At 42.3% G+C, this 24963-nt stretch overlaps 1 protein-coding gene across 1 annotated transcript in view; it reads left to right on the top strand.

The window, feature by feature from the left end:
• The window catches only part of wnk3 (WNK lysine deficient protein kinase 3), a 99588-nt gene that overhangs the window by 33564 nt on the left and 41061 nt on the right, over positions 1–24963 (top strand). Inside the window, exon 2 of the mRNA XM_061986672.2 lies at positions 9173–10321. Coding sequence (XP_061842656.2) covers positions 9614–10321 — 708 coding nt within the window. The 5' untranslated portion in view covers positions 9173–9613. The remainder of the gene's footprint in view (positions 1–9172; positions 10322–24963) is intronic.

The raw sequence follows: 24963 nt of genomic DNA, 5'->3' as shown, positions 1-24963 counted from the left end.
CAAACATTTTAATAAATCCATTAGAAGAAGACAGCCTGCCGTTTCCTTTAGCTTGGACACCCACATCTATACAGTTGGCCATTCTGAGCCAGTAATTTCCAGAACTTATCTCAACCAGTGAGAAGCCTCCATTTTACTAATGATTTCCAATGTTGCAAAAATGTGAAGATTAAAAATTAAAATACAACATTTCTGTCAACAAAGATATGCGTCAGCCTTTGATAGTAGGTTGATATAGCTAATATAGACACTTACATCATGTGTTGCCTTCATTATAACACTTACCGTATATAAGGCTTTTCATTTTTTGCGGTTCCAGACATCCATCTATCCATTTTCTACAGCTTGTCCCTTTTTTGGGGTCGCGGGGGGTGCTGGAGACAGATTTTGTTACTTTATTTTTGGTCCAATATGGCTCTTTCAAGTTTTTAGGTTGCTGACCCCTGGGTTAGGCATAGTTACATCATAATGTGCATAAGAAAGAGGAAGAGTCCAGGGTGATACTTTTATCAGTCCCAGAAAAGGTCTTAAGTACAGATTTACTAATTAACAAATATAACTCCATGGCAATGCTAATAGGGACGATACAGTTGAAAACATGTATGTTCTCGCCTACTAGTGTATGTTCAGCGTGCGTGTGCATGTACTGAAATGAGTCTGGGCGGGTGTGTAAGACTGATTAGGTTGCATGTGTTTGATGTATTGTACTGTGATAACGCTGTCCGGTATGTGGCTTTCATGGGAACTCCTCACCCGGGGGACTTGTATAAAGGGAAGCTCCCTTCGTTATCACTTGTTGTTTTCAACCTTGTTGTCGTCCCCCATCCTGTTTGCACCCACACAACAAGCTGTCAGTCGGACATGCCCTAAACACCTCCCGAGGGAGGCGATCGGGTGGCATCCTGACCAGATGCCCGAACCACCTCATCTGGCTCCTCTCGATGTGGAGGAGCAGCGGCTTTACTTTGAGCTCCCCCTGGATGACAGAGCTTCTCACCCTATCTCTAAGGGAGAGCCCTGCCACTCGGCGGAGGAAACTCATTTCGGCCGCTTGTACCCGTGATCTTGTCCTTTCGGTCATAACCCAAAGCTCATGACCATAGGTGAGGATGGGAACGTAGATCGACCGGTAAATTGAGAGCTTTGCCTTCCGGCTCAGCGTCCGCATTACTGAAGACGCCGCACCGATCCGCCTGTCGATCTCACGATCCACTCTTCCCTCACTCGTGAACAAGACTCCGAGGTACTTGAACTCCTCCACTTGGGGCAGGGTCTCCTCCCTAACCCGGAGATGGCACTCCACCCTTTTCCGGGCGAGAACCATGGACTCGGACTTGGAGGTGCTGATTCTCATCCCAGTCGCTTCACACTCGGCTGCGAACCGATCCAGCAAGAGCTGAAGATCCTAGCCAGATGAAGCCATCAGGACCACATCATCTGCAAAATGTTTTTAATTTAAGAAAATAAATATAATAAATAAATATTCTGCTGTAGAATTTAACAAAATAAATCATGTTGAATTTACACAAGAATGTAACATTTAATAACATGTCATATTAACTTTACATGCAAAGTGAAAAGTCAAGCCTTTGATATAATTTTGATGATTGTGGCTTGCAGTTTATGAAAACCTTGAATTGAAAATTTCATAAAATATAAGTTTAAGCCAAGATCATTAAAATTATAATAAAGGCTACACAAACCTCACTTTGCATGTAATGAGTTAATATCACATATTAGTTTTACATTTGAAGTTAATTGCTGACATGAATTGACTTGTACACCAAATGTATATCATATTATATAATTAAGACTGTATAATTTAATGACTCAGAGGAAATCTAGTAGGAGGAAAACATGCAACTTTTTTTCTGACTACAATAGAACATTCACCTACTGAAAATATGGAGTGTCTACTGTAGCAAATATGTGCAAGCTTTTGACCACAAACTTAGTCGGTGCTCGGTGACATTTGTCTAGTGCGGACCAGCCTCGGAGCCAGTCAGAATCTGTTTCTCGTCATGTTCATCTAAATGAAAAGGTATTCATTTCAATTTAACAAATAATAGCGCTAACATGATAGGCGGTGAGTTAGTGCGTTTTGTATTCAGATGATGTGCTAGCATTACTGCTGCTTAGGATGAGATTGGTGCGGTTACAAACGCGACTTTCATTATAATTGTTGCATTCTGTGTGTTCAAATGTTTCAACATATTGCTCGTATGTCAGCCTCTTGATGAAATAGCAGCCTTATAATTATTACAAGTAGTGCTGTTGCAATCTTTTCTTGTAAAATGTTAGTGTTTGTTCCGACCGGGCACCACCATTTTGCAATCTGACGTCACTACGCACAGTTAAGAGAATCGCTTGACAAAATGGCAAGCTATTCCAAGGAATTGATACACTGGGAATCAGTTCTGAACACGAACCGGTTTTTGATTCCCATCCCTATCCATGACGCCTCCGTGTAGCAGACTGGATGTGACAGTGTCTTGTGGCTACTTTTTCTTCTGCTGGTATTCTGGCAGCCTTTATGCTTTGCATATCTGGCCGCTTGTGTAACTCCACAACCAGCAGTGTACTTTAAGTGCACTACAGGTTGGGAAAAAACAGAATACCGTATTTTTCGGAGTATAAGTCGCACCGGAGTATAAGTCGCACCTGCCGAAAATGCATAATAAAGAAGGGAAAAAACATATATAAGTCGCACTGGAGTATAAGTCGCATTTTTGGGGGACATTTATTTGATAAAAGCCAACACCAAGAATAGACATTTGAAAGGCAATTTTAAATAAATAAAGAATAGTGAACAACAGGCTGAATAAGTGTACGTTATATGAGGCATAAATAACCAACTGAGAACGTGCCTGGTATGTTAACGTAACATATTATGGTAAGAGTCATTCAAATAACTATTACATATAGAACATGCTATACGTTTACCAAACAATCTGTCACTCCTAATCGCTAAATCCCATGACATCTTATACGTCTAGTCTCTTACGTGAATGAGCTAAATAATATTATTTGATATTTTACGGTAATGTGTTAATAATTTCACACATAAGTCGCTCCTGAGTCGCACCCCCGGCCAAACTATGAAGAAAACTGCCACTTATAGTCCGAAAAATGCGGTAATTGACACAGCAGTTTTAAGTCGGTTAGCTCTAAATGTCAGTTTCGATGTTTTTTTGATAAATCGCCCAACCCTATCGATGCTGTCTCAATCAGGGGCTTTCAAAGTATGAAGCATTCCCTGGAAGGCACCAGAATAATTCAGGGGAAGTGCTGCACCGTCCTTGAGTAAACTAAACAAGTAAACATATTTTCCAAACCCATTAAGTGAGTAACTTTAAATATGTCAAAGGATGAATGATTGTCACTTCCTTGGTTGAGCGGAAAACACCACACTTTGAAAACCATTGGGTCAAAATCGTGTTTTGCCATGTTGGCAGTGCTTCACCAGCTCATGCATGTGTTCTTATTTTTGAGCTGTTAAAGGTCAACTGGAAAAATGGTAGGCAAAGTGTCACCTATAGAAATATTGCAATGTTCTAATTGAGCTGTCACGGTAGCTTGACTTTACATGCAAACGTTCTGAGTTTGTTTAACTGACATGATTTATTTTTTATGATGTCAGAAGTACTTGAACATTAACACTTAACTATATCTTTAGGTGTTCACCACTATTGTGGTCCCTCAGGTCGCAGGTCATATTGGTTTGTGTACAGTCTTGTTTGAATCTTCTTTGTTTGTGTGTTGATAAAAAAATACAAAATCAAAAGTAACTGTATGTGTTTACCATGAAATATGGAAGAAATATGGGATATGCATACCTGTAGAATGTTATTGCGATACTAGTACTGTTTTTTTGGGTTGTTTTTTTTCCAAAACTGGTACTGTAAGAAAGAAAGAAAGAAAGACAACTTCTGCACAAAATCAAATTGTATAATCTAAAAATAATACAAAAGGTGTGTTCCTAATGAATGCATTATTAAAAATGACATTTTAATTATTTAAACACACTTTAGTTTGAACACTTGCTCTGCCGACTCTGCCGGGGAATGTTCACCTGTGCACAGTGCACACCTCATGCAACACATACTCTCAATACTGAATAGAATTGGCTGGGTATTGGCAGGGACTTCACGTTATCAAGATGCAATATAGTATTGCAATATTGTGATATGGCAATATAATGCAAAATTCTACATAGTTTTCTGATAAATATAAAGTGCAGCATGAAATATAAGCAGATGTATTATATTTGATAGCAATAATTGATTGGACAAACGGAGTCAAAAACAATGTATTTCAAATTATGTATTCCCATTTATTGCAATTGAACAGAAAATGTATACTGTTGACTTCTTGTACTGCCTTACTCACTATTAATTTGCACATTGAGGATGCAGTATAGTGACACTTTATGGAACGTAGGTGTGGAAGCTGTCCATGAGTTACAGTTGGCCTGACTTAAAAAAAAAAAAAAGATTTGCTATTAAGACATCAACATTTGATGTTACAGTAATTTCTAGTTTATTATGTCTAATTGGTTCTGGAACTTTGCACAAAGTAGCATTCTTATTTATAAATCAAATATTTTCATAGTTGGGCAGCACAGTGGAACAGGGGTTATTGCATGTGCCTCACAATCCTGGGTTCGATCCCGGGCTCGGGGTCTTTCTGTGTGGAGTTTGCATGTTCTCCCCGTGACTGCGTGGGTTCCGTCCGGGTACTCTGGCTTCCTCCCACCTCCAAAGACATGCACCTGGGGATAGGTTGATTGGCAAAACTAAATTGGCCCTAGTGTGTGAATGTTGTCTGTCTATCTGTGTTGGCCCTGCAATGAGGTGGCGACTTGTCCAGGGTGTACCCCGCCTACTGCCCGAATCCAGCTGATATAGGCTCTAGCGCCCCTCGTGACCCCAAAAGGGACAAGCGGTAGAAAATGGATGGATGGATGGATGGATAGTTTCATAGTTGTAGTTAGACACGAATGCGCTGGTGGTGCGATCCACAGCCTCGCGCACGGAATTAGGTGTCAGTGTTGTCTAGATTGCGATTCAGATTATAGACGTGTGCTGCTGGTTCAACACATCGCACACAGGTCGTAGAATGATAACCTAAATATGCAGAAAATTATCGTCTCCTTGGTAAAAGACCAGTGTGCACGCAAACTCATCATTTAAATAAAGCGATATGCACCACTTTTCAATTGTACACGCATTGTTAGTAGCTCACACGCAACACGCCCACTCATAATACACGCTGTTATGCACATGCTGTCTAGCGCGTGGTGTTTTGATCTTAGTAAATCAAGGCCTCTGTGTTTATTAAGACTGAACATGCTTAAAATATTTCTAGAAGTCATAAAATAAATAGCGTCCCTACTTTGCGGAAATTCACCTACGACGGGGGTCGGATGGTTGGTGTCTGGAATGTAACTCCCGTGATAATTGAGGGAACACTGTATAGTTACCCAAGTGTGTTATACAAGTTGTCAGAGGATTCTCCAAGCATCATTGCTCTGGCCGCCGTCGAGGCATGCAGTACAGTCACTATGTGGAAATACTTTTTCACATCCTGTGTAATACCTCTCAGTTGGGACTAACCTCAATGTGCTAAAAAAAACAGGCGAAATTTGTTCTGCATAAAGTTACTCAACTCGAACGTCGTGGAGAAGTTTGTGCTGAAATGAATGGTGCAAGTCCTGCTGCTGTTGTCGTCCGATATCATTCAAGTCAAAGGCTCACTAATGTGGAGATTATGTTATTGATGAGGGAGAAGTTGAATAAGAAAGACATCAACAGTTTTAATCTCCACTTAACATGAACAACAGGTACAAAAAAATTACACCATTGGCAATGAAAAATAGTACCCCTTGATGATTATCTTTTGTGATCACAACAACATAATAATCGAAAAAGGTCAACTACTGAACTGTAATACATATAATAAACAAATGAGAATAATTTATGACGACATTTTGCATACCTCATCAGAGTTCTCTCACTGTGCACCTCCTCCATGTGCTGCCAATAAAGTTATGTTTGAGAGAAGACAAAACCTTGTATGCAAAATGTATTCTCTACCCATCATGCACATTGGAGCAGTTTTGACAAAACCTAAATCATGTAATGTGTTACTGTTGTCGGCTAAAGTGTGTGTGATCTCAAACACATCGATATGTTTTGTTGCGTTGTGCAAACATTTTTCAGCAAGTTTTGACAGGCCACCTGTTTCAAGCTAAATTTAGGAGCATGCGTCTATGTCTTGGAATGTCACAGAACTGGAAGTCCTCCTTGCTCTTCAGAATCCTTAAGGCATCTGGTCCTCATTGTGTTTGTCATTTGATTGACAGCTAATAGCTTGCAATGTACCTCTGTTTGCTTTGAAGAGAGATGCAAAGTGCTGAAGGCTTTGGTCTTTCATTGGCGAAAAAGTTTGGATTTACTGTTCCCTTCTGGAGGCCAACCGTGTATTTAAATGGCAGACATGAATGTGACCCTTGTAGATGCTTCATGGCCTCAAACTTCTGGAACCTGATACAGGGGTGCCTTATAGCGCATGACCCACATGTTTGGTCGTAAAGTAATATGTGTTGAGAAGTACACGTGAGTTAATAAACTGGCCCCGACTATGCTCTCTAGTCTCTTTACTTTCCAATTAATGCGTCAATACACTCGCTGACAGCCACATTGCATTTGTACAGCGTGCATTAACATGTTGTTCTCCAAGAGGTCATGCTTCTATTATCGAGTGTGAATATTGACTCAGGCCACACATGGGTAGTACAAAAAATAGCAAGAGCAAATTAAATTGAAATAAATGGTTTTGACGATGAATTTCATTTGAGGCTTTGTCCCATCAAGGGCATTTTGTAATCTGGTGTCCTGAAAGGACCTACGTATGTGATCGAAGCGGAAGACATTACCACACTCACATTGAACTACGAAGCCAGCAAGTGCCAACCAAGATGATCCATTGCTTGCAAAGCAGACTGAGGCCATACTGTATGTATAGTTTATAAAACATAAACAAGCACAACATTAAATTAAAAGCACAAAATGGAAAAAAATATATAATTTGTTTGTTTTCAATAAGGGAATGTTGTTTTTGGACAGGTAGTGTGTTTTTAACGTTGGTTGGTTGTTTTGAAACAATTGTTTGGTCGTCACCGAACATCTAGTCTCAGACTTGAATAGCATTGTCAACTGCTGGTAGTGACGAGAGCCGAATTTTAACCACAATGTGACTTCAGAGTAAAACATATGTCTACAGTCTTTGTATATCATTTTTTTCCATTGAGTTTTCATAATTGATATGCATTTACAAAAAATCCAATGTAGTTGTAGGTCCAACCTAAAAACTATCAGGAGCAATTATTGGTTGTTGGGGAGCTCTGAGCATTGCTCATTGCTGGTGGTTTGCGATGTCACAGAATGCATCCGTGTTTAGTTTCTCCTGCAGCTCTAAGAGGCTAGTCTAAAGCGCCATATAATCACACTACCATTACACTTTCAGTACACTTTGTCTGTCTCATTGCATATGAATTATTCATACTGAACTAGTCCATAGTTCGTCATCCATATTTAATAGTCAGAATAGGTTTTACTAGCGGCAGTTTCTTGCTGCTAATTAACACTAAGTTGTCATATGATCGTGTCCAATCCTAATGATTGTCATTATTCAATACATTTAATTTCAATCATAGGAAAAGTTAAGGCAAGTTATTGATGTACAGTTAAACATTTTGTTCCAGCATTACATATGTAACCTCCCTTTGTCCTAATCAGTACACATATGTAATAATGAGAGATGCGTTCACAGTTTGCAGCTATTGACATCTGTCATGACAATGTACACTCATGTAAAATAATGTAAACACTAGCATGCAAGCAGGTTTTAAATGTCAGTCAGCAATAAGATTACACAGCATACTACTCAAAGGGGAACTGCACATTTTTGGAATCATTCACAATGCGTATGTAAGACAAGAACACATGTTTTTCTTTTTTTATGAATTCTAAATAGTAAATAAATGCCTTACAATGGAGCCTATGGGAGTCGCTTTTTTCTGCCTAAGAAACCCTCAAAAAATATCCAAATACCTCCATTTAGGTTTTATAAACACGCTGCATGTATATATGTAATGTAGTAACAGGCACATATAATAACATTTAATATTTACCTATTTCGCTCATTTTAAGCATACGCAGCGCATTAATTTAAAAAACGTTTGCTTTTTCTCCCCCAACATCATCAGTGATTATTACTCACTGCAGACGTCATGAGAGCCAACAAAAATAATAAAACATCACTTACTGCACAATGTCTGCTGCCATTAGGATGCCGACTGATAGAATCTTGCAATATCCCCATTTAGACGCAGAATGACTCATAATCCTTGCGAGGAAAAGGAGCAGGGCCTAGCGTCTTTTTGTGTCTTTCTTTCTACAGAGTCTTAATTGCCTGTCAAAGTGTACCAACTTGTCGGAATACGTCCTTGTTCTTCTACTATGAGAGGCATGATTTGTGATCTAGATTAGAATAAACTTTCACGAGCACTGAGGCGAGGAAGCACCTCACCAGTCGATAGTGTCAGCATAGCCACACAAGTTAGTGATCACGGTGCCGCTATATATAGTTTGTCTACGTTAGCGCTTATAATACTAATATCACTAAAACTTGGTTAATATTCAAGTCACAATATGTACAGTAAATGTAGTATCCTTGGCAATTTTTGGATGGTTATTAATTGGGTTTTATGGGCGGAATAGAGGACTTTCCATTGTCTCCATTGTAAGCGGACTTCTATTTACGTTTATTTACAAGTTAGAATGTACTAAAAAAAACATCCATTTGTCTTCATATCTTTCATAATGATTGTGAACGATAGGCAAACATTCAAAAAAAGTGATGTTCCCTTTTAAGGCATGAAACTTGACTACTTGTGTTATGTTGTTTGCAAGTAACATTGATGAACCAGATGAATATACTGTATATTATGTATGTATGTGAAATGCAATTGACAGACAAGGGTTTGTATTTATGTGTGTGTGTCATTCTCCCTCTTGCTTATTGAAAGAGTTGGTATAAGGCTACAGCATGATTACAGACTGTCATTCTTGCCTCTAAATGTCTGAATTGTGTTGTTTTTGTCTTGCAGGCTTCTCTTGAAGATATTCACTCGGCAGTTGGGACCAGAAGAAGTGAGGCTCTCCCGGCAGGCGTGTGAAAAGACTGCTGCTTTACTGTGTTAATAAGGTCTTGAATGCGTGCTGTTTATTTGGCTTCGTGATGGAATCAAATGGATTGTGATGAAGATGTAGAGGATGCTGCAAAAGAAAGGGCGAACATAAGCTCTTCTCCTGTGGTTTAGTTATTTTTATGTGGAATCATAATGTGTTGAGAATAAAGAAAGGAAAGTAGGAGAAGGTCACTAATTGGACCTGCAGCTGACCTTCATAAAACACCTGGAGGACAGAAAGAAAGACGTCTGGCCGACCAGGATCACTGGAACGAGTGTGAACAAAGAGAGAGAGACGGAGTCTGACAGAGAAGAAAAGGTGTGGAGGAGGTCTAGGAGGAGTGAAAAAAGACATTCTCCATGGCTACAGACCCAGGAGAGCCCACGGGCACAGAGGAATCGTCTGAGAAACCAGATGGACAGAGGGAGGAGGACCTGGACCAGGAGGGTCGTTCCAACAGGCAGAGGGACAGGACACACAGCACTCCCTCGGATTCCCTCCCATCCCGGCCTCAGGAGAAGAGAATGACAGGAGGAAAAGATGGAGCAGGAGGAGGAGGAGAAGATACTCGTAAGGAGAGTATGGTGGCCCCAGTCAAAGCTGTCTTCTTCTCAACGCCCACTCTGCCAGTTGACACAGGTCAGAAATGTCTTAGGAGGGAGAAGCGCTTCTTTAGGAAGAGTGTGGAGATCTGTGAGGAGGAGGATGAGGTGGTTCTGCCAGAAGCCCCCCACAGTGCACCCCACCTGGAACTGCGCTCCTTTGACCCTATCTTCAAAACCAATGTCCCGCAGCAAGGGGCTGTGTCTTGCGCTGCCCTGGGCCACGATCCATCCTGCCCCAGCGGCCAGGAGCTTGGCAGGGGGGGCCCTCCCTCCTCACCCAACTTAAAGGGGAAGGAGAGGGACCGTGAGCTGGAGGAGGAGGCCGAGATGAAGGCTGTGGCCACTTCTCCTGGAGGCAGGTTCCTCAAGTTTGACATTGAACTGGGCAGAGGAGCCTTCAAGACTGTGTACAAAGGCCTGGACACCGAGACCTGGGTAGAGGTGGCTTGGTGTGAGCTTCAGGTACAGTAAATTCTTGTTTTCACACTACTACAATGTCAAATACAGTGGTAGGAAAGGATACGATAGGACTTGCCTTTATTTATCCCACAACAGGGAAATTATGGATTATACTTGTATAGCGCTTTTCTGCCTTCAAGGTACTCAAAGCGCTTTGACTCTATTTCCACATTCACCCATTTATACTCATATTCACACACTGATGGAGGGAGCTGCTATGCAAGGCGCTGACAATGACCCATCAAGAGCAAGGGTGAAGTGTCTTGCCCAAAGACACATCGGACGGGACTAGGATGACAAAAGATGGGATCGAACCAGGAACCCTCAAGTTGCTTGCGCGGCCGATCTATCACCCGAGCCACGCTGCGGATTATGTAGTTGAAGTGCAGATGTTTACATATATCACTGAAAAATCCATCAGTTAACCTTACTTTTAAAAAAGCACGCAAACTGAAAACATCCCTTGAAAAATCTAAGTAAAGTAACATTGTGACCGTACATGACCATAACATATGTTTTTGCGTCGTATTACCAAATTAGTTTTAGGTTAAGTACTACCGTATTTTTCGAACTATAAGTCGCATTTTTTTTTCATAGTTTGGCCGGAGGTGCGACTTATACTCAGGAGCGACTTACGTGTGAAATTATTAACACATTACCATAAAATATCAAATAATATTATTTAGCTCATTCACGTAAGAGACTAGACTTATAAGATTTCATCGGATTTAGCGATTAGGAGTGACAGATTGTTTGGTAAACGTATAGCATGTTCTACAAACCCCGTTTCCATATGAGTTGGGAAATTGTGTTAGATGTAAATATAAACGGAATACAATGATTTGCAAATCCTGTTCAACCCATATTCAATTGAATGCACTACAAAGACAAGATATTTGATTTTTAAACTCATAAACTTTTTTTTTTTTTTTTGCAAATAATAATTAACTTAGAATTTCATGGCTGCAACACGTGCCAAAGTAGTTGGGAAAGGGCATGTTCACCACTGTGTTACATGGCCTTTCCTTTTAACAACACTCAGTAAATGTTTGGGAAATGAGGAGACACATTTTTTAAGCTTCTCAGGTGGAATTCTTTCCCATTCTTGCTTGATGTACATCTTAAGTTGTTCAACAGTCCGGGGGTCTATGTTGTGGTATTTTAGGCTTCATATTGCGCCACACATTTTCAATGGGAGACAGGTCTGGACTACAGGCAGGCCAGTCTAGTACCCGCACTCTTTTACTATGAAGCCACGTTGATGTAACACGTTGCTTGGCATTGTCTTTCTGAAATAAGCAGGGGCGTCCATGGTAACGTTGCTTGGATGGCAACATATGTTGCTCCAAAACCTGTATGTACCTTTCAGCATTAATGGCACCTTCACAGATGTGTAAGTTACCCATGTCTTGGGCACTAATACACCCCCATACCATCACAGATGCTGGCTTTTCAACTTTGCGCCTATAACAATCCGGATGGTTCTTTTCCTCTTTGGTCCGGAGGACACGACGTCCACAGTTTCCAAAAACAATTTGAAATGTGGACTCGTCAGACCACAGAACACTTTTCCACTTTGTATCAGTCCATCTTAGATGAGCTCAGGCCCAGCGAAGCCGACGGCGTTTCTGGGTGTTGTTGATAAACGGTTTTCGCCTTGCATAGGAGAGTTTTAACTTGCACTTACAGATGTAGCGACCAACTGTAGTTACTGACAGTGGGTTTCTGAAGTGTTCCTGAGCCCATGTGGTGATATCCTTTACACACTGATGTTGCTTGTTGATGCAGTACAGCCTGAGGGATCGAAGGTCACGGGCTTAGCTGCTTACGTGCAGTGGTTTCTCCAGATTCTCTGAACCCTTTGATGATATTACGGACCGTAGATGATGAAATCCCTAAATTCCTTGCAATAGCTGGTTGAGAAAGGTTTTTCTTAAACTGTTCAACAATTTGCTCATGCATTTGTTGACAAAGTGGTGACCCTCGCCCCATCCTTATTTGTGAATGACTGAGCATTTCATGGAATCTACTTTTATACCCAGTCATGGCACCCACCTGTTCCCAATTTGCCTGTTCACCTGTGGGATGTTCCAAATAAGTGTTTGATGAGCATTTCTCAACTTTATCAGTATTTATTGCCACCTTTCCCAACTTCTTTGTCACGTGTTGCTGGTATCAAATTCTAAAGTTAATGATTATTTGCACAATAAATAATATTTATCAGTTTGAACATCAAATATGTTGTCTTTGTAGCATCCATCCATCCATTTTCTACCGCTTATTCCCTTTGGGGTCACGGGGGACGCTGGAGCCTATCTCAGCTACAATCGGGCGGAAGGCGGGGTACACCCTGGACAAGTCGCCACCTCATCGCAGGGCCAACACAGATAGACAGACGACATTCACACTCACATCCACACACTAGGGCCAATTTAGTGTTGCCAATCAACCTATCCCCAGGTGCATGTCTTTGGAGGTGGGAGGAAGCCGGAGTACCCGGAGGGAACCCACGCAGTCACGGGGAGGACATGCAAACTCCACACAGAAAGATCCCGAGCCCGGGATTGAACCCAAGACTACTCAGGACCTTCGTATTGTGAGGGAGATGCACTAACCCCTCTGCCACCGTGAAGCCCTCTTTGTAGCATATTCAACTGAATATGGGTTGAAAATGATTTGCAAATCATTGTATTCCGTTTATATTTACATCTAACACAATTTCCCAACTCATATGGAAACGGGGTTTGTATCTTTGTGATGGACGAGCCGATTTGCATTTCGATACATGGGTTACGATGTGATTCAAAAACGATTGAATTATCAAATGGAACGATTCGATGTGATTCGATTTAGTGTATGAATGATTCAATAACATTTAATACGGTGTTTGAACGGTTCGATTCTATGGTTAACATTTGTTGATGGACACTTTCTTTTTCACACCACAAAAGAACACAATAAGCCTTCCTTCCTGTGCGTACACTCTTCTTCATGTTAAAGGATTAAAAGTTAGGACCTTGGCACCAGGCGCTTAGACTTGACTTAGACTCGGCTGAGAGGTCAAACGTCTTCTAAGACAACTGATCAGTTAAATGCCTTCAGATTAGCAGTAACCTAATAAATGAGAACAGCCATAGGCACATTCATCTTCAAATATTAAAAAAAGCACTGTCTATAAGAGTGACATGCTTCCAGTATTTTCTCATTTTTAAAACACAACATATATCCTCAAAGATGTTAAATAAAATAAAAAGCCAAACACATGTCACATGTCAAATATTTTTTTTTTCCTCGAGTCAAGTCAAGTCAGTGTCGTCACAGGTTCTATAGCCAATGACTTGACTGGGGGGTGGAACTTCCGGGACAAAGATGGGAAGTAACGTCTGTTGTGGAGTTGAAAGGTTGTTTAAATGTTGCCAAAAAAGACAACAAGGCACGGAGATTGAGCCAGTTATACGGAACGTTGCATTTTGTGAAATAAAGAAAGACAAACTGGGAATCTGATATTTAAGTGACAGACCAGTGAGGTCAAAGTTGACAACAAGCGATATCTATGTCTGTGTACCAAAGGTAATGCTCGACCCGCCAGTTTGTTGATTAAGTAGTAAACAGAAGGAAATAAAACACATCATTTCCAGCTTATCAATATTGTTTTCGATAAATATCAGCCGTTTGGAAGTTTGTGCTGGTTACAGCTTGTATGATGTGGATTGACCATACAACGGTGGAGATGCTATGGTTGTCCTCCTTTGCACTACTGTAACTTTTTCAGTTCCGATGGTTGGCGGGCAGGATTTTGTCGTTCTCTGAGCGGCGCTCAAATGCGCTCATCAACTTATTTTATAATGGAAGGGACAGCAAGGTGTAACAATATACCATTAACTCTTTGTTGCTCAAACAGCACAGCCGGGAGCGGACTAGGGTTGTAACTCAAGTAGTAAAGCATAATAAAATGCCGAGAGACAACACGTATCTCAAATTACTTGTAAGTTTAGGTGCCACTGTAGTCTCCTTTTGATGACTTTGCTTTGTGCTGGTACAAAGCACATCACATCTGATACCATCTTAACGTGCTTTGGAGTGCTAATCCCATCATTCCTTTTTAATTGTGTAGAATTACATTCTTCCCCACAGTTTTGTCTGCTTGTTATTCATCCTCTGAGACTGCACTTCAGGGTGAAAAGAATGAGCGGCACTGTCTTTTCTTGGACTGTTATAAATTATAGAACCGTGGGGTCTCATTGCTTTGTTAGGACAGGTCATCGTAAAACAATCAGCAGGATTTCAGTCCAACATCTTGAGGGTCTTTGCTGGTGCATCAGTGGCACTGTAACTTCAGAAATGTAACGAATGGATTCACTCTGTTTTTTTTAATTGGATCTGTCAAATATTATATTAACATAATATTATATTTAAGGCACGGCATTGCCGCTTGTCCATCCATCCATCCATCCATCTTCTTCCGCTTATCCGAGGTCGGGTCGCGGGGGCAGCAGCCTAAGCAGGGAAGCCCAGACTTCCCTCTCCCCAGCCACTTCGTCCAGCTCCTCCCGGGGGATCCCGAGGCGTTCCCAGGCCAGCCGGGAGACATAGTCTTCCCAACGTGTCCTGGGTCTTCCTCGTGGCCTCCTACCGGTCGGACATGCCCTAAACACCTCCTTAGGGAGGCGCTCGGGTGGCATCCTGACCAGATGCCCGAACCACCTCATCTGGCTCCTCTCGATGCGGAGGAGCAGCGGCTTTACTTTGAGCTCCCCCCGGATGACAGAGCTTCTCACCCTATCTCTAAGGGAGAGCCCCGCCACCCGGCGGAGGAAACTCATTTCGGCCGCTTGTACCCGTGATCTTGTCCTTTCGGTCATAACCCAAAGCTCATGACCATAGGTGAGGATGGGAACGTAGATCGACCGATAAATTGAGAGCTTTGCCTTCCGGCTCAGCTCCTTCTTCACCACAACGGATCGATACAGCGTCCGCATTACTGAAGACGCCGCACCGATCCGCCTGTCGATCTCACGATCCACTCTTCCCTCACTGGTGAACAAGACTCCGAGGTACTTGAACTCCTCCACTTGGGGCAAGATCTCCTCCCCAACCCGGAGATGGCACTCCACCCTTTTCCGGGCGAGAACCATGGACTCGGACTTGGAGGTGCTGATTCTCATCCCAGTCGCTTCACACTCAGCTGCGAACCGATCCAGTGAGAGCTGAAGATCCTGGCCAGATGAAGCCACCAGGACCAAATCATCTGCAAAAAGCAGAGACCTAATCCTGCAGCCACCAAACCAGATCCCCTCAACGCCTTGACTGCGCCTAGAAATTCTGTCCATAAAAGTTATGAACAGAATCGGTGACAAAGGGCAGCCTTGGCGGAGTCCAACCCTCACCGGAAACGTGTCCGACTTACTGCCGGCAATGCGAACCAAGCTCTGACACTGATCATACAGGGAGCGGACCGCCACAATCAGACAGTCCGAAACCCCATACTCTCTGAGCACTCCCCACAGGACTTCCCGAGGGACACGGTCGAATGCCTTCTCCAAGTCCACAAAGCACATGTAGACTGGTTGGGCAAACTCCCATGCACCCTCAAGGACCCTGCCGAGAGTATAGAGCTGGTCCACAGTTCCACGACCAGGACGAAAACCACACTGTTCCTCCTGAATCCGAGGTTCGACTATCCGGCGTAGCCTCCTCTCCAGTACACCTGAATAGACCTTACCGGGAAGGCTGAGGAGTGTGATCCCACGATAGTTAGAACACACCCTCCGGTTCCCCTTTTTAAAGAGAGGAACCACCACCCCGGTCTGCCAATCCAGAGGTACTGCCCCCGATGTCCACGCGATGCTGCAGAGTCTTGTCAACCAAGACAGCCCTACAGCATCCAGAGCCTTAAGGAACTCCGGGCGGATCTCATCCACCCCCGGGGCCTTGCCACCGAGGAGCTTTTTAACTACCTCAGCAACCTCAGCCCCAGAAATAGGAGAGCCCACCACAGATTCCTCAGGCACTGCTTCCTCATAGGAAGACGTGTTGGTGGGATTGAGGAGGTCTTCGAAGTATTCCCTCCACCGATCCACAACTTCCGCAGTCGAGGTCAGCAGAACACCATCCGCACCATACACGGTGTTGGTAGTGCACTGCTTCCCCTTCCCGAGGCGGTGGATGGTGGTCCAGAATCGCTTCGAAGCCGTCCGGAAGTCGTTTTCCATGGCTTCCCCGAACTCCTCCCATGTCCGAGTTTTTGCCTCCGCGACCGCTGAAGCCGCACACCGCTTGGCCTGTCGGTACCTGTCCGCTGCCTCAGGAGTCCCATGAGCCAAAAGAACCCGATAGGACTCCTTCTTCAGCTTGACGGCATCCCTCACCGCCGGTGTCCACCAACGGGTTCTAGGATTACCGCCACGACAGGCACCAACTACCTTGCGGCCACAGCTCCAATCAGCCGCCTCGACAATAGAGGTGCGGAACATGGTCCACTCGGACTCAATGTCCAGCACCTCCCTCGTGACACGTTCAAAGTTCTTCCGGAGGTGGGAATTGAAACTCTCTCTGACAGGAGACTCTGCCAGACGTTCCCAGCAAACCCTCACAATGCGTTTGGGCCTGCCAGGTCTGTCCGGCATCCTCCCCCACCATCGCAGCCAACTCACCACCAGGTGGTGATCGGTAGAAAGCTCCGCCCCTCTCTTCACCCGAGTGTCCAAAACATGAGGCCGCAAATCCGATGACACAACTACAAAGTCGATCATAGAACTGCGGCCTAGGGTGTCCTGGTGCCAAGTGCACATATGGACACCCTTATGCTTGAACATGGTGTTCGTTATGGACAATCCGTGACGGGCACAAAAGTCCAATAACAAAACACCACTTGGGTTCAGATCCGGGCGGCCATTCTTCCCAATCACGCCTCTCCAGGTTTCACTGTCGTTGCCAATATGAGCGTTGAAGTCCCCCAGTAGAACGAGGGAATCACCCGGGGGAGCACTCTCAAGTACTCCCTCGAGTGAATCCAAAAAGGGTGGGTACTCTGAGCTGCTGTTTGGCGCGTAAGCGCAAACAACAGTCAGGACCCGTCCCCCCACCCGAAGGCGGAGGGAAGCTACCCTCTCGTCCACCGGGTTGAACTCCAACATGCAGGCTCTGAGCCGGGGGGCAACAAGAATTGCCACCCCAGCCCGTCGCCTCTCACTGCTGGCAACGCCAGAGTGGAAGAGAGTCCAGCCCCTCTCGAGAGAACTGGTTCCAGAGCCCTTGCTGTGCGTCGAGGTGAGTCCGACTATATCCAACCGGAACTTCTCTACCTCGCGCACTAGCTCAGGCTCCTTCCCCCCCAGCGAGGTGACGTTCCACGTCCCAAGAGCTAGCTTCTGTAGCCGAGGATCGGACCGCCAAGTGCCCTGCCTTCGGCTACCGCCCAGCTCACATTGCACCCGACCTCTATGGCCCCTGCTATGGGTGGTGAGCCCATTGGAGGGGGGACCCACGTTGCCTCTTCGGGCTGTGCCCGGCCGGGCCCCATGGGGACAGGCCCGGCCACCAGGCGCTCGCCATCGTGCCCCAACTCCGGGCCTGGCTCCGGAGGGGGGCCCCGGTGACCCGCGTCCGGGCGAGGGAAATCTGAGTCTCGGTTCTTGCATTTCCATAGAAGTCTTCGAGCTGCTCTTTGTCTGATCCCTCACCTAGGACCTGTTTGTCTTGGGAGACCCTACCAGGGGGCATGGAAGCCCCCGGACAACATAGCTCCTAGGATCATTGGGACACGCAAACTCCTCTACCACGTTAAGGTGGCAGCTCAGAGAGGGATTGCCGCTTGTGTATCGTAATAATTCATGAAATGGAAAAGGAATGGAAATAAAAGTAGACTGTTAGTTTAATTCATGCTGAGCGTAATAGAAAACATGGAGTTTAATACAACATGTCATGGGAGACGTTCTTGTGAAGGAGAATGGAAACTACAAAAGAAAGCAGTATTGTAATACACCCTCTGATTTGACTGTTGGCTTTGTGTGAGACAAGTCGGTCATGTGTTTGGGTTGGACATAATCCTCCTGTTGCTATCACTTGATATATTTTTGTACAGTTTGCCCCCTCAGAAACACATGCTTTTCTGATATATTGACTCAGCTACCTGTCACAAATAATATATTCCTGCTAGGTTTATGTAAACATATTTTCATCTTTAAATCTGAACAAAAGCTACTTGTGTGAATCCCTAAGGCAAAGTTACAAGGCATACCCCATGATACTACACTATCTATTGTACGCCAGCCACAAATACATAAATTCTTGGGAAACACTGAAATTCATAGTAAAATAATAATTGCTTCTTAATTGTATATTCAGTGTAGGATTGCAAGGTATACGATAGAAATTATAAAAATTTGGTCTACGATAGATATTCTATTTCCATCACCCTATTGCCATAATGGTTTATTGATGACACAACCTAGCTTTGTCTCTCAAAATTGAGAGTGACAAGCTGCAGTAAACTACAAAGCATCATCAGTGTAATGTAACATTGTCACAGAGATAGCTACTTTTTTTAGATAGCATGGTTAAAGTACAGTACAAAGCTGCTCCAAGTTACTAATCCTCACCTCTAAAGCGGCAAATAAACTGCATTTCTTACAATTACAATTTTTACTGGAGGACGAGGAATAGCTAAGCATGGACACATGGCAAACGCAGGTCAGGAATGAATGAATGTACTTAATATGAATTCACAGCAAACGTATTCCTTGCTCCCTCCTGCCCCATCATTAAGAAGAATATCATAGCAATAATGTTGATCAGTGCTCCTATCAATTACAGTAGAAGCGTAATATGCAGTTAACATGTTAGTTAAAAAAAAAAAATTACCATATTGTTTAAAACATATCTACGTTTGCCTATATGCTTCTGGAGGAGACTAACCAGCCATGAACGTGGAAATTGCAAGCTGAGAAATGCAGCTGAGATAGGCTCCAGCACCCCCCACATGCTTCCAGTATTTTACCAGCCATGAACATGGAAATTGCAAGCTGAGAAATGCAGCTGAGATAGGCTCCAGCACCCGCCGCAAACCCAAACGGGACAAGCAGTAGTAAATGGATGCATGGATAAATACATATTCTAGAAAGAGAATAATAAAAATGGCTACACACGGCAGAGAAAACCGGAATGATTGACTACCTTACTGCATATCTTAGCAGTCAATGGAAGATACTTTGTAACCTACATCTTTAGAAATGGTTCTATCATCATTCATAACGGCAAATAATGTTTTCTAACGTATATTGTAGGGCTGCAACCAAAGATTATTTTGATTGTCGCCAAATCAGCGATTATTTGTTCTATTATTCGACTAGTCAAATGATTATTGCTTCTGATATGCTGTGCACGTTTGAGGTTGACGTTGAGCCCGCAAATGGATTTTAACTTATTTTTAAAACCTTTTAATGGTAAATTCTATTTTAACAAAAGGAACATAATTTACTGAGAAACCAATCGTTTTACTTTATTCCACAAAGTAAATAACCACAGTGAAAAATAAAACAACCAACAATATGTCCTGTAAACATGACATTTACTATTTTTTTTCAGTACTGGTATTTAGTTGCAATTGTTTACCTCAATGAATTAAAGTGTACACTAGAACATGGCTGGTAGTCTATCAATTAAAATTGTATTAAGCGTCTAGTCGACAATAACAAATCTTTGTTGATCTATTTTTATAATCCTGTGACCCCGAGAGGGACAAGTGGTAGAAAATGGATGGATGAACGGGTGGACGTCGATTTTGTCGACTAATCCCTGCAGCCCTGATATATTGTTATCGCAAGAGGCTGCGAAATATATATTGCAATATGGATTGTGGGCATATCACCAACGCCTAAATCAGTGATTCTCACAAGACTGCAATCTAGCTGTGGCACTGGGTCCACATATGCAAAACTGTACGCGGAAGTGACACTTTCAAAGTCAAATATTTCAAAATAAGAATCATTATCATAATAAGAATAGGTATGCATAAAATTGGCGATTTCTTAACAGGTCTGTTCTAAATGTACCCGTTGCGGGTTGCCTCAAATTAACAATTGAATGGGAAACACTACTTTATATTTGTAGTCTTGTTGATAATAATACTGAAATAAATGCAGAAAATGAAATGTTAGACCGTTAATGCAGTGGTTAGTTGTTTAATAGTTCAATGTTTACTGTCTAACTTGAGGTCATCAATTCCTCTACCATGAAAGTCATTAGAAACTAAATTCTACAGTATATATTCTGATCTATCACTGTCTAGCTGCATGTATTTTTCTCCACTAGTGGGAGTATGTTGTCTGCGATAAAACACATGGAGAGTGTGAGACAAAACAGTGATGAAAGAGGCGAAGACTCTGCGTGTGAGAAAGCTGAGAGACAGAGTGGGAGACTGATGAGCCAAATAGAGGATTACTATGGCATCCCTCCCAGAGAGCAGTTGTCTAGCTCATACTAAGCAACCATATGCATAGAGGACACTAATGCACACACACATACATGTACACTAAGGCTTGGTATAGTTGGATCGAGTGCCACATTCATTCTGGTCACATGAGCCATCCCATGTAGTCCTGATTATCTAAGTCATTTGCAGTTTCAGCGCAGTGACATTTGAAAGGATGTGAGTGACACTGTTACATCTGATAATGACTAACGACACATCTCGATGCTTCAAGAAGTCCATTTATAAAAACAGGATACATTTTCTCATCCGCTGTGTCCTATGGGAGCACTTTGCTCATATTCTATGTCTACAAAGACAGGGAAGCCGGGGGATTAGCTGTCCAAACGCAGCATGAAAGAGTGGGAAATTAAAGCTCCCAATGCAGACACCATTGCTTTTGTTTATTTTCTCACTCACTGGGAATTCCACACCCAAAAGCACAACCATAGAGCTCCCTTGCATTTCAGTCATATGTATTTTCTTGTCTGGCTTCCTCTGTGGATGTATTTTGTATGACAGTTGTGTGTGCACACTATGCCCACATGCCCCTGTATGTGTATAGCAGCCAATCTCTTTCACTTTCTCATCCCCAATGTTATTTGTCTGTGTGAGTGAACATGTGAGGTGATCCATGGTGTTAATTACAGTGGAGGCCTGTCAGGCTGGAACAAAAACCCTGCACAGACAGCAGAACAGGGGCAGCAGAGACCAGACTGGTTCAACCCAGTTGTCCCAGACTGGACAAGCTCAACTCAGCTGTGTACTAATAAGAGTAGCACTGTTACAGGACTAAGGCACTAAAGGCCCCTTTAAGGCTATTAGGTTGTGGATTAGTTTTGCAATGGTGCAATCTGTACCCCGTGCTGTCAAAACAATGCTTTGACACAAATGCTATCTGAAGGCTTCATATTGCATGCATTCAAGAATGAGCGACACCCTGCTCTTTATCACTTTAGAGGGAAAATATCAGTAATAGAAAGCTACTGAGAGGAGTTGAATCGGTTGATTCAGGTCACCAAAGACCATGTGGGGAGGTCATACAATGGCACACAATAGTATTGATGAGTCTAAATTTAGAATGAAAAAAGTGCACCATTTTTTACAGATAGATGAGATTAATCGACGCAGGCTGACCAGACACATTTGATGGCTTCTGGCAAGCAAATCATCAATGAGGATTCTGTTGCTGTTGCTACTGGTGACAGTTAAACCAACACTGCAGACATGTGGTTCCAGAGAGTAAAAGGAAACTTGGAAGGCTACAAAACTTGAACGATTTTTAAACAAACGTCTTGTCAATTAAAGGCCAATCAGCTCAGCAAGTTGAAGCATATGCATTGTTGCCAGTTACTGAAGAAAGATGATTTTAATTAAAAAAAACAAAACTTTTGTAATTGTGTGAATGCCCAAGCGTTCACACATGTTGTTCTACACCATAAATTCATCAATTTATTATCATTATTCTTTTAATGCCGTAATTTTTTCTGGGTTTTTTCAGTCTTTCAGCACCCCTAGTTTTCATCCAATCGGAACTGCTCAAGTATTAAAACGGGAATCATTAACTACCAAAAGTTCCTCCTTTACCTGGAATTCCAGGTTTTCCAGGACAATTTTTTTTCAATTGAAAATGAATGGGCCAATTTTCGAATTTGCACAACTCCAACATTTCTTATCCGTTTTGAACCGTTCTACCATCCCCACACCCCAAACATCCTAGACATTCAAGCCAAAGTCTTTCCGGATTCTAAAATGTCCTTGATTACCAAGAATTACCAGGAACTTTTATATAGTGTAAATGTGACTCTATGTGCCCCTTTTCTGATGTCTGTACAGCACTTTGGCCAACTGGGGTTGTTTTTAAATGTGTTATATAAATAAATGAACTGAAACTGAACCCAGTGAAAAATAAATGGGAAATATACAGACCTCTTCATATCTCACATTTCTCGTCCGATTCAAACCATTCCAACATCCACACACTCCACTCCTCACCATTCAAGCATTTCAGTTCTACTCGAGCATATTGGTGGCTTGTGCGTACAGCACATACGGCATTCACCCGCAATTCCTACCAGAATTACATATTCTAGTCAGACCCGGCTGCAAATTTTTTTAAGGGGTTCATAAAAAAATTTCAGGGAGGGCCCTGTCAAAAAAGGATGCACGCTTGTTACAGCTGCAATGTTGGGGCTTCGTCTGTCCTCAACTGATTACTTCACGGTATATTTGTAGTTTCGTAAAGATATGTGTTTGAAATTATTTAAGCCTTTATTGTGTCAAAAAAACGAGAGAGGTGGCCATTTCTATGGTTTTAATTGCAAAGGACTGTTGTAGCGCTGACACTAAATCCTATTTCTTGTTTAAAAGCTACATAAAATGTTAACTATTCTGTGTTCCTGCACATAATACATATTAATGAAGTGTTTGGATGTATTCATTAAATCAATGTATTCTTGGTTGCCAAAAAGTGATTTAAAGTAATATTTTTGATATTGACACATCTCATAAGTGCATACATTACTAGAATAACCTTAGAAGATGCACAGATGAGATGTGTCAATATCATAATATTATTTTGAATCACTAAGATGTTGTTTGGGGTAGATTTTAGCTTTTTAAAGTAAAGTGAAGTGAAGTGAATTACATTTGTATAGCGCTTTTCTCAAGTGACTCAAAGCGCTTTACATTGTGAAACCCAATATCTAAGTTACATTTAAACCAGTGTGGGTGGCACTGGGAGCAGGTGGATAAAGTGTCTTGCCCAAGGACACAACGGCAGTGACTAGGATGGCGGAAACGGGGATCGAACCTGCAACCCTGAAGTTGCTGGCACGGCCGCTCTACCAACCGAGCTATACCACCCCAAGGGTACTTTAACATGTACACGGTACAGTATGTACTTCATTATCATATGTATAACTCTCTTGAATAGATATATCCAAACACTTGATTAATATTTGTTATGTGCATGAACAAAGAGGAGTTATTGTTGTATGTAGCTTCTAAACAAGAAAGAGGTAATAGCACATCAACATCGGATCAATAACAGTCCTTTACAAACTCCATAATACTATAGAAATGGCCAACTCTGTCATTTATTAGATATGATAAAGGCTTAAACATTTTCAAACATATATCCTTACAATAACCAGTGTTTGTTTTACATATGGTAATCAGTTGTGGACAGACACAGCCCGAAAGCGTTATACGCACTCCCGCCGCGTGGCGGTGGGAATAACTTTTTGGCACAGAATCAGTTTTTGCTACAACACCAATAGCAAATAATAGATTTTTTTTTTTTTCTTTTTCTTTTTTTTTTTTTTGTGTCCTGTCCAGCTTCTCAGGCAAATCATATAGTTGATGTAGATGCCCATGTCGGCTGTTCAGATTTACTTTACAAAAGAGAAGTGTAGGATACTTCTCTTGTTGCCTTATTTGTATTTGACTTTATTAAATGTATTTATATTATCATTTAGTGCAGCCGGGCCGGAGCAGGAGGGGATAGAAAGAGAAAAAAAAAGAAGACAGAGGGGGAAATTGTGGGGACAAGAGGGGGATTAGACAGAGACACAAAAACAACAACAGCAAACAACAACAGCAACATCAGCAAATACGACATGTACAAATATGATGGTAAAAGTAATAGCAAATAAGCAGTTAGCGAAAAATAAAAAATAATACAGAAATGACAATGAGCATTATTACACTACAAATGGATCAATACAAATACCAATAGAAATAGCGCTATTGATAATGAACAATACCAATAATTTACCTTTATTATCAACAATACAGTTGTTTAAATGCAACAATACATATACGTAATGATAACTTGAGATACGAAAGAATGCAGAAAAATGGAGGGGCAAATAATAGATTTGACTTACAGTTGTGTCGATGACTCGCCTGCTGATGGCTTCATAGCAGTAAAAATGAAATGTGTCCTCTTCACTGTCTTCCAGGTTTACACACATTACGATGTGGATTGTGGAACATGTTAAAGCCACACATTTTGGTTTTGGCGATGACTTCCTTAACTAGCAAAGGAAAAGCATCTGATTGGCTCTCATCATAACTAACACTCAACCCTCTTTTACTGTACGCCATTAAAGAGCCGTGATAGGATATTTTCCGAATTTGTGCCAACCTTTGACAAGATAAAATTAAATATACC

Source organism: Nerophis lumbriciformis, linkage group LG01 (assembly GCF_033978685.3).
Source record: "Nerophis lumbriciformis linkage group LG01, RoL_Nlum_v2.1, whole genome shotgun sequence".
Taxonomy (NCBI): domain Eukaryota; kingdom Metazoa; phylum Chordata; class Actinopteri; order Syngnathiformes; family Syngnathidae; genus Nerophis; species Nerophis lumbriciformis.
Note: the sequence above shows the minus strand (reverse complement) of the source record. Positions and strands in the feature narration are given on the sequence as shown.